Source organism: Podarcis muralis, chromosome 2 (genome assembly GCF_964188315.1).
Source record: "Podarcis muralis chromosome 2, rPodMur119.hap1.1, whole genome shotgun sequence".
Lineage (NCBI taxonomy): Eukaryota > Metazoa > Chordata > Lepidosauria > Squamata > Lacertidae > Podarcis > Podarcis muralis.
Genome location: NC_135656.1, coordinates 39,005,314 through 39,021,254, shown reverse-complemented (window position 1 = coordinate 39,021,254; position 15,941 = coordinate 39,005,314). Strand labels below are relative to the sequence as shown.

The 15,941-nt window shown below is 44.3% G+C and overlaps 1 protein-coding gene across 1 annotated transcript in view; it reads right to left on the bottom strand.

The window, feature by feature from the left end:
• Positions 1–15,941, bottom strand: part of METRNL (meteorin like, glial cell differentiation regulator) — a 28,960-nt gene that overhangs the window by 12,073 nt on the left and 946 nt on the right. Inside the window, exon 2 of the mRNA XM_028717121.2 lies at positions 9,293–9,681. Within this exon, the coding sequence (XP_028572954.1) occupies positions 9,293–9,681 (389 nt within the window). The remainder of the gene's footprint in view (positions 1–9,292; positions 9,682–15,941) is intronic.

The following is a 15,941-nucleotide window of genomic DNA, read 5'->3' as shown; positions in this document are numbered from 1 at the left end:
CTGTGAAATGCCCCTTTGCCTCCTATCATAAAAGTGCACCAACCCTGCCCTAACACTTCAACAAGTTCACTATTTCAACGGACAAGTAATTGCGTTAGACCAGAGTCGTACAGAAGCTTGATATCAGCACACTCAAATGTTAAGATTTAATGGATGAACGGGTTCAATGTCTGCGGGTCTCTGGCACAAGTCCACTAAAAACCAGAGCAACATACACCTGAGGAAAGCTTAAGGTTTCACTGTGGGGATCCTGGGGTTTGCCACTACAACTGGGGCCTGAAGAAAACATAATATATTCACAAGACTTAAGCGCTCTCAATGGTTCTTTTGGATTTGACAAAGTTATTAATCTCAAATTCTCTTTCATTCCTGTTAAGGCTTGTGGCTTATTGTCATAGAAAGGTAAAAAAAGCTAAGAAAAACAAGAATTCATCTCATTTTGAACGTTCACCATATAAAACGATCTCTGCATCCTTCGACTGACTTTGCCCGCTGGGACTATGGTATTTCATTAAACGTATTTACAGGTTAACCTGTTTTTCTTTTTTAGAAAATTCAAGTCCAGAACCCCATGTGCAGCAGGGCTTGGTCTGTGTTCTAAAGAATGGACCGCTTTAGTTTCTTTTGCCCCTTCCTAAGGGAAAATGCTTTGTGTAATGTGGAAAAGCAGGAAGGCAAACCTTGGGCCAGGGAGACATGGGTTCAAACCAAAAACCTGTCTCAGCTTTGTGGCTCTAAACAAGTCACCATGTGCACACCAGCCCTGTCTTTTCCATCTCTGACCCATCCATGACGGAGGGAACATATACAAAGGTTCCCAAAACTTCCCTGCAATCAAAAACTCTGTGCGGGATTACAGACCTCCCTTTGGACCATGCTGCTAAATGCAACCTGGTTGAGAGGTTCATCACAGAAGAAGGGTACAGTTCAGCCAGTTTAGAAGTAATAGGAAACTAGAGCTTGCCCTGACATCAGAAGTCATTGAAAGATCATCTTTACTGATAGTGCTGTGAATACACCAAAACCTGGTCCCAAACCATCACTCCCTGGCTCAACTGATCTCTCTTTCAGAAATTTGGATCTTCTATACTCTGCATTGTATGTCCTGTTTGCTATGGACAAAAGGGAAGATCTTAGAATTATCTTGTTCCATTTAGTTAGAAGGAGGGGGGGTGGCTTGTGGGCACACCACAAGTTTCCTGCCCTTTTATACTTGTAAGTTCTTATCTGCTATTTTGCTGAGCACAAAAATAACTTTCCCTTGCCCTCTGGTATCAGGACAATAAAACTAAGCCCTGGTATATATTAACCCAAGCTGGAGCCCTGCCAGGAAAGTGTCTCAGCCCCATATGGAATCCAGATTGGAGTGGAATTGAATTAAATGACTAGGAGCTGGTTAAAGTTAAACTTGGAAAGCAAGTTAGTGAAAGAAGATCAAAGTTTAAGGAAGCCTTTCAAAATAACCTAAGCAATCTTTTATGAGCGGTTTCTGAGAGAGGCTGGAAGTGTGGAGGAGGAGGCATGGATTTTGGTTCATTTCAGACTTTTTTCACGGAATGTTGGGCAAAATTATAGCAACATCTGGAATTGCATACGCAGACAAGGCTTTAGCTGAAGCGTGGAACGTGCCACAGCGGCTGCTGACTAAAAGGGAAAATGCAGTCCACGAAGCTGTTCTCCTGGGCCAAGTCTCAATGAAATGAATGTGAACTACCACAAAATAGGCTTTCGCCACACACACACACACACACACACACACACACACACACACACACGAGAGAGAGAGAGAGAGAGAGAGAGAGAGAGAGAGAGAGAGAGAGAGATCTAGCCCTTCCTTCTTTTAATCTCAAATAATAATAAAAATGTTGTTTCTTGTATTACAGCAAAACTTCAGAGAAGTCACCCTTGAAGCCAAAGAGTTGCCTTATGTAATCATTTCAGACTGCCACATCAACTCACTCTGGGGGACCTGCCTTGTGTGTACACTGTGCCCAAAAAAACCCAAATTCTGATGCAAGGTAATTCAAATTCTGCAACCTAAATAAAATATCCTTATTGTGCCACATTTATTCTGTTTCTGCTAAAGCCCTGGAATGGGATGAAGAGCCATGCAGAGCACAGAAGTCCCACCCTCTGGTCGTTCTGCTTGGTGCTCCTTGAATTCAAGAAGGCACACACAGTTAAACTAATCTCTGCCATCAAGTGCTAGGAACCTGCTTCTTCAACAGCTTGATCCTGTATGTGAGTACTCAGACCCAAGTGCTACTGAACTCTGCGAAGCTCATGCCTTCCTATAGGACAGCAGCCTCATATTTTCTCTGTCTCCTATTAAAACCACATCAGCAAAAGTAACCACACTTTTGAGAAATCCAGCGAGGCGCTTCATAGTTCATTTGCTCCTCATTAAGGTGGCTTGAAGTTTCAGGGTGGTTTTTTTTTGGGGGGGGGGGGAGGGTGTTGTAATGCCAGTTGCCTGTGAATTGTTGTATTATTCATCCCGCAGGTGAAACTTGGTATAAAGCCATACTGCTGCTCAGGGTAACCACAAGCATGAATCAGCCTTACTCAGTGGGCTTTCATCCAGAAACAATCTCAGAGCTTCAAGGGGATGAGATCCAAATACTAAATTCTGAATACAGGCAGGTGCCCTGACATCAACAGGAGATGCACAGCCTAAACCCCATGCAGATATATTCTTGGGAACTGTTCAAAACCTATGCAGGATCCTGGGCTGGTAAAGGTTGTGGTACTTAGACAAGTACCTGTACATGTCTCACCTAATCAGTTTTGGTTTGTTTGTTTTTAAGGGCACTGCAAGAGAAAGATGCAAGTATGAAGTTAGCTGGCTAAAAATTGACTGGGCTTCTAAAAACGAGAATACAAGCTTGTGTTTCCAGTAATCTGCATCATATTACCTGCTGACCTTTTTTAAAATGCATGTATGTCTGAAGGATTAGAAAAAGAAAAAAAGTGCTCATTTATTAATTTTAAATAACCTGTTTTGCCTCTCCAGAATGGGATGCGTCACTGTTAGGGTGGAAGGGCTCCTCTCTCTCTCTCTCTCTCTCTCTCTCTCTCTCTCTCTCTCTCTCCTGCCAGCCACTGCTTTTGGGCGTAACCTTGCTTTGGCTCTGAAAACGTAGCTTTTTTGTGAAAAGGTCATTATGAGCCTTTTGGCAGGCAAAACTCTGCAAAGCAGGTTCCAGGGGCCTGTGCAGCCTCAAATAAGCTACAGCAAGTGACTCTCTTTTGCTCACACATCCTTCCGCCCTTTCCTCTCCTGCCAACAAAATTTAAGCCCAAAAGAACAGGGTAGGTGGGGGTGAATCATTAAACAAGGTTCAGTCGAATGCCTACTTGACATTTGAATGAGAAGCCGTGTCTGAGAGGAAAGGTGGGGGGTGGGAATAAGCTTCTATTAATTGACAGGATTGCAAGGCGTATAAGTGACTTTATTGCCACCTTAGGCCTACTCAGACCATACATCCTACCCCAAAGAACCTTTCCACATGATGAGAGGGGAGGGAGAAGTTTCAAAGCTTACACAGTCCCCTGTGCTTTTCTTGGTTTTGATGCTGTATTTGGAACACAAGAGATACTAAGCTCACATAGATGTGTTTATGCTGTTCCACTGACCATGGTTCATACCTTGGAATCAGGCTGTGTGCTCTCCACCACCCCCTCTCCCCACAAGCAAATTCCTCCCTTCATTCTGTTCTGCATATTAACCCATGGTTACGTCTCCACCAGGGTTAACCATTTTTACAGTCAGGACACCATGGTTCTCCCGCAACCATACATTGGTGTGAATCAAGAGAGACCCTGCATTCAAATCAATACATGTCCTTGGAGAAGAGCTGTAGCTCAGCAGAGTGTGTTGCATTCAGAAGGTCTCCGGGTTCAATCCATGACATCCCCAGGTAGAGATGGCAAAAACCCTGGTCTGAAACCATGGAGAGCTGCTACAGTCAGTGTGCCCAATGCTGAGCTACTTGGGCAGTGGCCCGGCTGCATATAAGGCAGCTTCCTAATTTCTGTATGTTATCAGGCATCCTGTGACATTCCTCACCTGCTTGGGGATTGTGCCCTTCCAGAATCTGTCCCAAATGTCATCATGTGCAACTGTTGAGGTGTGTGTGTGTGTCACCTGTACACATCCATCCTTCATCTCTGTTTCCCACCCACCCACACTTTTGCCTCCTACCAGAGAAAAGGCTTTTCAAGAGCTATATTCCTCAAACATTAACCTTTGGAAAATAAGCTGGTTACTGTTCTCACTTAACTTGAGCGGTATTTCAATGTGGGCATTTATAAATGTTTTCAACTCGCTACCGGACATTAAAATATAGCAAACCCATAAACCGGCAGACCTGCCTTACAAGAAGTAGATCCCATCAAGATAGAGGAAATGTTTGTTAAAGTTTGACTTGGCCTAATGCAGAACAACCCCTGAAGGTAACAGGGGCTTATATTTCTGAATTCCAGTAAATTAAGTTTGCAGATCTTGGCTAAGGCACAGGGAAGCAGTTTTCCAGTGAAAACTAAGGAGCTTGGAGTTTAAAAAGCACTTTGAATATACAGAGCAAACTCTCATGGAGTAAAGTGCTTTTCAACATGAGTAAGGGGATTGGAATCCTAGATGAACAGCTGCAAAGAAAGATTATTCAAGCTCAGTGAGGGACCCCAACTTTCCTTCCTTTCATTAAAAAAAAAAAGAAAGATTTGAGGCAGCACTGTATTTTTGTGTGCGCATATAGTGGTTACCTTTGAGCGAGCCTCAGCCCCAAACCTTCTTTGTTTATTCTCAAGTGCTTTAGTAAAGTTCCCATTCCAGATTTATATGAGAGAGTGAGACAGAGTGGAAGGGGAGGGAGGGGGCTGTCTCTAATTTTATTAGTTTTCCTCTCAGTTGGTAGTGCCACTGGCTATATAGCTTTCAAGCTGATCTCAGAAGATTTCAAAGAAAGTTACTCACTACTTTGTCCTCTTCTTAGGAGAAGTAGCTGTTTTCTCTCACACACTCAGAAGCCCCATGTTGAATTTCTATTGCAAATTACCCCGTGTCCTGATTCATCATTATGCCCCCCCCACACACAAAAAATACATCACTGGTTGCCAAAGATGAGGGCATGAAAACGTGTAGCATATTGATGCAAGGAAAGCAAGCAAAAAGATGTTACAGAGACAAAATGCAAGTTCTTTGTAACGTGTAGCTCTGCCCTTAGATCCTACACATCACACAGTGGCCTGGTTCACACATGAGGCTAAGCCATAGTTTGTTTGTTCTTTTTTTTAAAAAAAAGAATGTGTTCACAATTTGTCCCACAGATGATGGCTTGTTCTTTGCCTGCTCTTGTGCTTTGGTAGTTTAGTGAGCACCTGGTGGTGATGGTGTTAAACATGTTAGGTTAGGTTAGGAAAGGGTGTTAGGTTTGCACATAGCACCAAGACATAGCTTGTGGCTTCATAGACCATAGCAAGCCAGAATTAAGCTGCTGCATAGGGCTTGCTCATAGCACTAAGCCATGGTTTAGCACTGTGTGTGAAACCGGTATCTCCTGGATGATGTTATATAGTTCACTTTCAGCGCCACAGTCCAATGTGAACTTTGTGGTTTTGTGCTTACAGGAGGGGGTGGCATGAGCATCAGACACACTCTTTTTGCCACGTATATAGAAATGCTGCCTAATTACTCCTTCCTATTTACATAACTCCAGCCTTAGGTCAGCATACATCAGTGGACCAGTAATTCACTTTCAGCCGCTGAAAGTAGCAGCAGACACAACTCACATGTTGCTATCCATTAAAAAGGTAATTCCCAATCTTTGCTCATTCACAAAATGTTTCAAACTCACTTATGGAGTGGAGGGAACCCAGGTCAAGTGCATACACAATGGAGATCACCTGTCATGGCTTCTGCCAATCCTATGCCCTGGGATTTAACATCAAATGACAACAAAGTCCACTGTATAGCATGTCTTTGAATGAAACTCCCAAAAAACACAGAACATAAATGGGTATGTACCATAGGAATATGGCTAAACCAACAGAACATGGTTTACAACACAGTGTTTGTTCCCTGCACCAAGAAGCTTGCTTGGGGAAGTCTAGTTTTCATGGCGTTATTTGCAAAGCCCAGATTGAGAATGGAGGAGTGTAAACTAATAAAATGCTGGATCTACTAATTAAAACCATGGCACTCTGCCAAACACTGCTTATGTGCTGATGCACTCTGCAATGTCATAATTCTGGGGGCACAACGGGTCATTAAAGTATTAATATGATGACTGGGGTGCTTTGATGACAGCTAGGTTAGGAAAAGGAGCAGAAAAAAATTAAGGGCAGGGTTCAGTAATATTATAAGGGTGCAGGAAGAGAGGCAAGTAGTCATTTAGCTGATGAGAGTACATGACTGCAGGGAGGGGGAAGTAAGGTCAACTTATGTGAAACCTAAGTTAAGCATGAACTTCACAGCTGCCTTCTTTTAGCCCTTCAAAACTATTTTTTAAAGGTTTTAGCTCAGTCAACATAAAAAAGGAATACCAACCACATTAACTCTCAAGCTAGGATCAATTCACACCTTTCTTGAACTCTACCACCTCCCATTAGTCAGGAAGGAAGGCAAAAGCAGCAATACTACACATGATCCCTGGAAGCAAGTTCCATTGAACTCAATGGGATTTGCATCTGAAATGCAGAAGAATGTGTTGTAAAAAGAAAAAGAAAAAAGACCGAAATCACTAGAATTTAACTGATGGGTCCTAGCTACCAAACATGAGACAGCCTTTGTGTACCACAGTAAACCACGAACCATGGCTTACCTCCCATTAGCCGAGGTGATCACACTTGCTTTATTCCTCCTGCTCACATTTGGGAGAAAGAAACCACCATCCCTGGCTTAGCATTACATTGGAACTGAAGCTTGCTCTTAGCATATCATAATGGTTTGTCTGGAGTAAAATAAACCATGGTCCCTGGCTCAGATGCAACACTAAACAGTGAAGTGTGGTTCATTTCTCCCTAGTGTCAGTGGGGGAAGAACTAAGTGAGTGTAAAAGGGCTTATAAATTTATAGCTGAATCTACAGAAATCATCAGCAGGTGGTTTGCTAGAATATAGGCAATCATATGCTAAAGTTACTATCTTATACCTCAAGTCCCAATAAATTAAGTGGGACTTAATACTGCACAGAAGGGACGCGGGTGGCGCTGTGGGTAAAAGCCTCAGCGCCTAGGGCTTGCCGATCGAAAGGTCGGCAGTTCGAATCCCCGCAGTGGGGTGCGCTCCCGTTGCTCGGTCCCAGCGCCTGCCAACCTAGCAGTTTGAAAGCACCTCCGGGTGCAAGTAGATAAATAGGGACCGCTTACTAGCGGGAAGGTAAACGGCGTTCCGTGTGCTGCGCTGGCTCGCCAGATGCAGCTTTGTCATGCTGGCCACGTGACCCGGAAGTGTCTCCGGACAGCGCTGTCCCCCAGCCTCTTAAGTGAGATGGGCGCACAACCCCAGAGTCTGTCAAGACTGGCCTGTATGGGCAGGGGTACCTTTACCTTTTAATACTGCACAGAAGTAGGAATGCACTGCAACAGATTTTGTTGCAATGTAGTCTCTAGAAATATTTTAAGATTCCAAAATACCCAACTTTAAAATATCTCAGAAAGCAAAAAGAAAAACATAATTGAGAGCAAAATATCCAATTGTCAGTTGCAATGCCAAATGCGCCACCTATCAGCTGCTGCGGAGAATTGCAGCAGCTGTTGCAGCCAAAGTAGAGTTACACGTGCAAGGTCACCCAAAAAACCAGATGTCTGCAGTCTACACGTTTTGAATTGACAGACAGCCAACATTACTTTGCAGAACCGAAAATTTCCACTCGAAAAGACAAAAAATCCCCAAAAAGAATGCCTGAAGCACAGATAGGAGCTGGACTCAAAAAGTGTGTGTGTAAAATTGACTTTGAAATGCAAGTTATTAAGTGGTGCTTCAGTAGCCACAAAACATTTGTATCATGCCTCATCAGAATCAAAGGCTAGCAACTGACCTAATATGATGTGAAATTTCAGTTCTGAAGACCACAACCAGCCCAACCCAGGTGCCTGAAAAACTGCCCAGTCATGAATTTGTCTGAAAACTGGTGGCAGTACCCAGCAGCGCCCTGGCCTTTCCCCATTTGATACAAAAGGTATCTGTGCCCCCTAGGATGCTGTTAATAATTCAGTGCATATTTCTTAGGCCATGCCGTGCATTCTTTATTCAATGCAGTTTTGAGGATGGAGGGAATAGAACACATGAAGATACAAACTTTTGAAAGAAATTGGGGTTTTTTACATGTTAGTGCAAAAATGGTGGGTCAGAACTCAGTACTGGGCCATGGCCTGCTCTATGGTGGGTCACAACAGCGCACTACCACCACACAAATATCTGGCTGAAAACCTAAGCAGTGGGTCCCTCAGGCCTGTTTGGGTTGAAGGCACAGAGGCACCGCTAAATTACACCACATGGCAAGGTGTGTCATATCAACTGTACATCTTCACTGAGATTGAGGAGATTATAAGATGTGATAAGGCAGGCCTTGCCCCAGGAGAAGAACCACTCCTTTGCAACAAAAGAGTAATTAGGTCAAGGAATAGGAGGAACAGAAGCAGAACAATAGGAGGGGAATGAGGAAGGAAGTCTTTGTCCAGCAACAATTGGCTGAATCACTTGCCACTGAACCACTGTACATGCAGGACAACAGGCTCATGTGATTCTCCCAATGAGGTACATGCACTTTCCTACTGGGAAGTCTATCATGTGCAAAGTAGCTCCAAGTTTACAATTCATGACCTCTCTTTTCAGTCATTTATGTTATCATTTTGATTTGGGGCCTGTCTCACAATTCATACCTGTACACAAGGTGTGGGGTAGAGAGAAAGCAATATTTTTTTAAAAAAAAAGGGCAGGGGATTTGTGACTTGGTACCTTGAGGTAAATTATACACACACACACACACTGAACACAGGCTGTTCATTTCAGGAGCAACAAGCATAGTTGCATAACACTGACCTGCTAGAAAGGTAAGAAATATCTGTTTATTTCTTAACATTAGCAACTTTTTCTTCCTAGAAGGAGCTCCTCTTCACCATAACCATTTCTGAAAAGTATAACTTTCTTTCCAGCTACTTTGTGTAACCAGATAACTAACTGATGGACTGTAGACCCCCCCCCCAGTGTACTATTTTCACATTCACTTTGGCAGACACTGAGGATTCAAAACCGGGACAGTGCAACTGCAATGGATCGCCTCGCAACTTACCAGAAACCATGTGCAAATCGGATGCCGTCCCCTTGTTTATCAGTTCATACTGGAAGCCTGTGATCTTCCTGCTAATGTCCTGCTGAGGGGTGGCCTCGACAAAGAGTCCGCCTTGTTCAAAGCTGAAGCAATGCACTCGGGCGGGGCTGTGATCCCCATCTTGGACCAGCAGTTTCAGTTCTCCAGTTTTTTCCAAATAAATATTTGCTCCTGCAGAGTCCTTGAAGGGCTTTATGCAGACAGTCCAATGCTTGGAAGAGGAAGATACAATACTGGGTCGCAGGTTCACTATCAGCGCTCCTGTGGGATACATCCAGTCTATGGATCCTTCGGCGCAGCGGAGGTAGACCTGTTCAACATCTTTTTTGTGAGACTCGTGTGTTAGTCCACTGGGGGAGGAAAGGAAAGATGGAGAGTTTACTGTAAGAGCGCCTCCATTTATTTCAAGAGAATACTGTATATCCTCAGATAAATAAGTTGTGGGGATTTAAATAGTGGCTGCGGAACACGGCAAGGCCATGAAGTTTGAAAAGGCTTTCAGTTGTGAATTCAACTCTGGTGCTTAACTGAAAAAGTTGCAACAAGGGTAGCCAACATGGTACCCTTCAGATGTCACAGACTACAACTCCCATCATCCCTGAACACTGACCATCCTTGGCTGGGGCTGATGGGAATTGGGAGTCTAACAACATATATAGGACACATTGGCTACCCTTTGGTTACAATAATAATTTCCATTATCTGGTGCCATGCAACATCTTTGGGAGGTTCAAATTATTTACATTTATAATAGACGTTGAGTGAGAAGACTTAACTCACTCACAAAAGTTGTGGATGACAGGTAACACTTAGGTTTGTTTAGTCCTCCAACGCATTCACACCAGCCACCCAAATCTCCCCATGTTTATGGTAAATCAGCCTTCCCCAAATTTTGGTTCCCACCAGATGCTTTTGAACTCCAAACCCCATCAACTCTGACCATTGGCCATGCTGGCTGGAGCTCATAGGAGCTGGAGTGTAGCAACCTGTGAAAGCAGATGAAACAATTGAGAGAATATAAGTGATGTTAAACCCCAGGAGTCAAATGACTTTGCTGCTATGCAAGAGTGGGGGGGGGAGGATACATATTTAAGCTCAACCGGCGTTTAAAATTAGTTGTGGGAGATATTACTGGGAAGGAGGAGAGGGAATAGGAAGCAGCACACAGCCCAACATATGGTTTCCATTTAAGAGCGAAGTGGCTGACATTATTGGGAATGTCAGTATAACATTCTGTTCAGAGGTTACATGAGGAAGCTCCAAAAAAGTCAAATTCTAATAATCATCATCATAATACTGTCTACAAACACATGCTGCTGAATAATCCTGAAAGCCACATCAAGAGCATAGATGCTTGTGGGAGAAGGAGCTGGTTCTTGACCTCTGTGCTTTTGCCCACCAACACAAAAAAACACTTGATATATTTGAGATCTGCATCACTCAGCTGGGACATGAGATGCAGACAGTGTTCTTTGCCACAGTGCGGTCTGGTGGTGGGCAGATTGTTACACTGAGCTGGATTCAAACCCCTCTTCTCAAAAGGAGGAACTGACTGATTTTGACTAGTTGTGCCCTTATCACCCACATTTACAAAAATGAAGTCACAGTCTCACTCATAGGGATGTTGTGTGGCTACAGTCATTCCAGGGGAGCCACTACCTACAGTGTTCGGTTCAAAAATCCAACGTACATGAGAGTCCCACTCCTTTAACCCAAACCCATCTGGCATTCTCAAGGGCAAAGCAGTTGACAGCATGCTAACTGGGCTCTGCAACCCATCAAGCCTCAGATAATCTACATTTTAGTAAAGACTTTACTGTGGTTGCATCAAGCGAAGAAGTTGCTGGATTTCCCTCTAAAAGCAGTTTGCGTTATCGACATCATATGAGCAAAATACTATTCCTGCTCCAAAATGTGATCATTCTTCAGCGGGGGTAAAGTTATCTAGAAAGGAAGATATAAGTCATTGGAGAAGAAAATGGGAGTTTCGCTTTGAAGTTTCCACAGTAAGCAAGCTTGACATTGGGACAATGGATTTATGCATGAGATGTCTGCAAGCTTTCCTTGCTACTGAAAGGAAAGTGGGTGCACTGTAGAAGTTTTCACTAGGGGCAATTATATCCCACAAGCCACAAATGGGGTAAGGCAAAATTGGGAAGAACAAGCAGTTAGGGGTAACATGCCAAGTTCCTAATGGAATGGAGAACACTGAATGCAATTTCAAGAAACACATAGATTTCCTTGGCTAAAGACTCATGACCTAGTTAAAGCTGCCACTCACTAGAGTTGGTCAGGATGAAAGGACACCTTTTGCTTGGGGTGGTCAGAAGTTTCATTACCGAAAGGTATGAAACATGAAATTAAATATCTAATATGTAAGAGGCCTGACAGGACAACAATGCATTTATTTTAACTTCTATTGTTTTCTGGCCAAATAAAAATGGAAACAGAGATCTTGGGGTGGAGGGTGGCGAGAAATAAAGTAAAAAAGTAGGTCTGACATTTAAACATCTTAGGACTTTTGTGATCTTTAACTATGGAGATTGGACACCACAGTATAGGTACTGATGCACTACATCTCTTCACAAATTGTTGGCAGTACCTGTAACCTCATCTGCTGCCACAGGGCAATCTATTCCAGTGCCTGGGGTGACACAAAAAGAGACCTATTTCTTCCAATGTAATCAGACTGAATGCAGACGGGAGATTATGTGGGGAAAGCCCTAACATTCTGTGGTAACAAACGTCTTATGAGGGCAGACTACAAGGATACAGATGGGAAGTAGACTACTAGGGCTGGTCACAGCCTTCCTGGTTGAAGGAATTTCCCCAATTCCCCCAGGAATCAATTGCCTCAAGCTGCTTCTTTTTTTAAAAAAATAAATGCTTGCTTACAAAATCCACCAATTAAGAATTGGTGCAGTGTATTGATTATATTACCATACTGTATAGCTGAATCAAGGACCTCACGGCACAAGAGCATTTTAAAGGGCAATCCTAACTTGGACTAGACAGGAGTGAGAAGCTGGACATGCAGCTAGGCATCCCAAGACATTTGGCTCACACTCAGCCAGGATGGCCACTGAATGGCTCTTCCTTTTCTTTGTGCTATGCCAGCTCCAGACTGGCGCAATGGAGGGGCCTAGGAATGGAACTCCTCAGAGGGATCTCTAGGGCAGGGGTCAGCAACCTTTTTCAGCCGTGGGCCCACCATCCCTCAAACCATGTGGTGGGCTGGACTATATTTTGAAGGGGGGGGGGATGAACGAATTCCTATGCCCCACAAATAACCCAGAGATGCATTTTAAATAAAAGGACACATTCTACTCACGTAAAAACACGCTGATTTCCAGACCGTCCGGGGGCTGGATTTAGAAGGCAATTGGGCCGTATCCGGCCCCCGGGCCTTAGGTTGCCTACCCCTGCTCTAGGGAGTGCTGGATGCAAAGCCACTTGGTGCTGTTCCCTGAAAACAGCCTACCACACCAACAACCCTTTCCAGTGTCAGATAACAACATTGGGCAGGGAAGGACTGCATTATTAAGTCTCAAAACAACCCTGTGAGGTAGAAGTTGGTTAAGCCGAAATGTAAAACCTTGCCTGTGATCTATCCAGCAAACGTCAAAGCGCAGCAGGATTCTGAACCTGGTATTCCAACTTCCAAACTCATCCCTCTAGTTGAACCATGATGCCAAAGCAGCTATCCATTAAATAGTAACCATTGACTACGGCAGCTGTTGTGGTGCCTGCCGGATGTTGCTGGACTGCAACTCCCATCATCCCTTACCATTGGCCATGCAGGCTGAGGCTGCTGGGAACTGGAGTCCCAAAAAGCATTTGATGGACAGCACACCAGCCATTCCTGTAAACAGAGAGGTGCATAGGCTGCAGCATCAGTCCTTGTCCATTCCAGAAGGCCAAAAGCTCAATTTGTTACCCGTGTGATGTTCTTAGATCTATATAAGCACATAGGAGGAGGATCAGACCATAGGCCTGCCTAGTCCTGTACCCTGACTCTCAAAAATGGGCAGCCACATGCCTCTGGGAAGCCCTTAAGCAGAATCCACGGGGGCAACAGACCTCTCACTGCTGGTACCCGGACTGTGATCTGGGATGTGGCATATATGTATCAAAACTAGCAGCCATTAAAGGCCTACCCTTCCAAGAAAAAACTGCCTTAAATCAAGTCAGGCTATTAGTGTATTCACATTGACTGGGAAGCAAGTCTGCAGGGTTTCACACAGGTGTCTTTCCCTCTGCTACCTGGAGATGCCAGGGATTGAATTTGAGATCCTTTGCATGCAAGACAAGTGCTCTAGCCCTGAGCTACAGCCCTCCCCACACTACTCTACAGCCTAGGCAGAATGGCTCAGACCAGAGGCACCTGTTTTGGTCAGTTCCACCTATTTTTCAGACGTCAGATGTTCTCTGCTTGTGCAACCACAATAATGTGTCATTCCACGAAACTAAAATACATGATGACAGACGGGGGGGGGGGGGTAAGGAGGGTGGAAGAGGAGAATGGCTGGGTCAGCCTCACAACAGGAAAGTGAGTCATGTTGGCTACACACATTCCCTGTGGCTGGCATTCAGAACATTGACGAGCTTAGAAGAGAGACTTCATTCATCAGCATAGCAATATATTAACGAGCTGGTAGCTGAAAGACCAAGCAGAAATCAGGAAGTCCTTGGCTTTAAATGTTTTGCCTCTATGAGGCAATTTTAAGCATGTCACTCTCTGGGACCCCAATCTAGGTTGGAAACACTAGTATCCCACCTTATAGGTTTGTTGTTAGGGCTGGGTTTAAGGACCTGCGATCGAAGCGAATCCCGAGGGCTCTTAAAACTTATTTTTGTGGTAAACCACACTGATGCTGATAGAAAATGCTTCTGTTTCAGGCAGATGTATTTAGGATCAGTCTGAGAATTAGTGGGTTTTGCTCAAAAAACTACCTATTTCAGCAAACCACATTGTCAGGAAATGTGGCTGTGAAACTGTTAAAATTATGCCCCGAGTCAATTGGCCATTACAATTACCTGATTCCCCTCCCCCCCAGCAAGTGGCCCATGTCACTATTTTCAGCTATTATCTTTCTAGATAATGCAAAAAATATAGAAAAATGCCAATGTACATGTGACAATCCTTGACACTCAAGATAATTCATTACCATCTGGATTCCTGTCCCCAATAAAAGAAAACAGAGGTGCCTGGATTCTCCCTCACACCCCAAACAACAACAGGAATCAGCTGAAAAGAATGTAACAAAAACCTTATTTCCGCCTCTTTGATCTTTAGCTATTCCCCAAAATAGTCAAGTCGTTACTCAAAGCCACCCAATTTATGTATTAGTTTTAAAGTCTTCCACAGGTATCCCCATTTGAGGGTTTTTTAAGTGTCCCGAAGAAACCAAATATAGATTACAAGTGCACTCCATTTAGCCATGGTTTCATTTCTGAATGAAAATCTAGCCCTCAAAAGTCGTGATGTATAAAAGGTTTTTGAAAACCATAAAGACACATTAAAATGATTACAGCGGATTAAAGTGGGGGGGGGGAGGAGCTTTTGGAGCCAAGCAGTTTTAAAAGATTTCACAACCAGAACGATTAGCATAGCTGTGGCAGACATGGAACACTGGGTAAGAATCTGCCATCAGCGATGCTGATTTAAATCTGAAGGAACAGGAGTGACGTGATGCCACAGGTGTAACAGAGACCAGACCAGTATCTTTTCAGAGATCAGTATTGTTCAGCAACAGGTGAACTCCAGAGGAAGTTCGGGCAAATGTTAAAAACACCCACAAGTACGCACCACTTTTACAATTTCCGAGGAAGAGTTAACTCCACCCAGAACAAAACAAAAAAACAGCAGGCCTCTAAATTAGGATTTCGCCCCTCCATAAAAAGTAAAAAAAAATCTTAAGGTAAGTAACCCAATATGGCAAAGAAACAAAAAAGCAACAACCCTGAATTAATCAAGTGTGTTCGAATTTGTGGGAGTGCGGGGGAGAGACCCGTCCTACTAATCAGGTGCGTTCCAAAGCGGGGGCGGGAATGTTAAGACAGCGAAATCCCACCGAGGGGATTTAAACAAAACCGAAGCCAGCTCTCTCGCTCTCGCTCTCTCTCCGCGTTGCAGCTTCGCCAAGCGCGAACAATCCGCACCAACCCTGTCAACTCGCCTCCTAAAAGGGAGGACTTACAAGCCTATTGTGTTACAGCGAAGTGAACGCTTGAATGCAGAAGGTCAGCGGCGAGGAGGTGCAGAGTGTGTTATTCGGGTGTTGGGTTGCACAGATGTGGCCGGTGTCGCTGCGTGGTCAGTCCAGAGAAACGCTCTACCTTTGTCTCTGCGAAAAGCCAAGCCGCCCTCCCGCTCCCCCCACCCCGCTCCCGCCTTTGCCCGTTGCTTTGGCAATACTCATCCTGAACACTCCTGGAATGTTAATCAAAGTGCCCCCCTTCTTCCCTCCCCCCCCCCTTCCCGCTTCCAATAAATCAGAGCAAACAGCAGAAGAGGAGGAGGAGAAGAGGTTGCTTTTATCCCTTCGCAACAATCAAATCCATGTGTCCGTGAGCCGCTGGAGCAAGTGAGCCCAGCGCGGGACGAAGC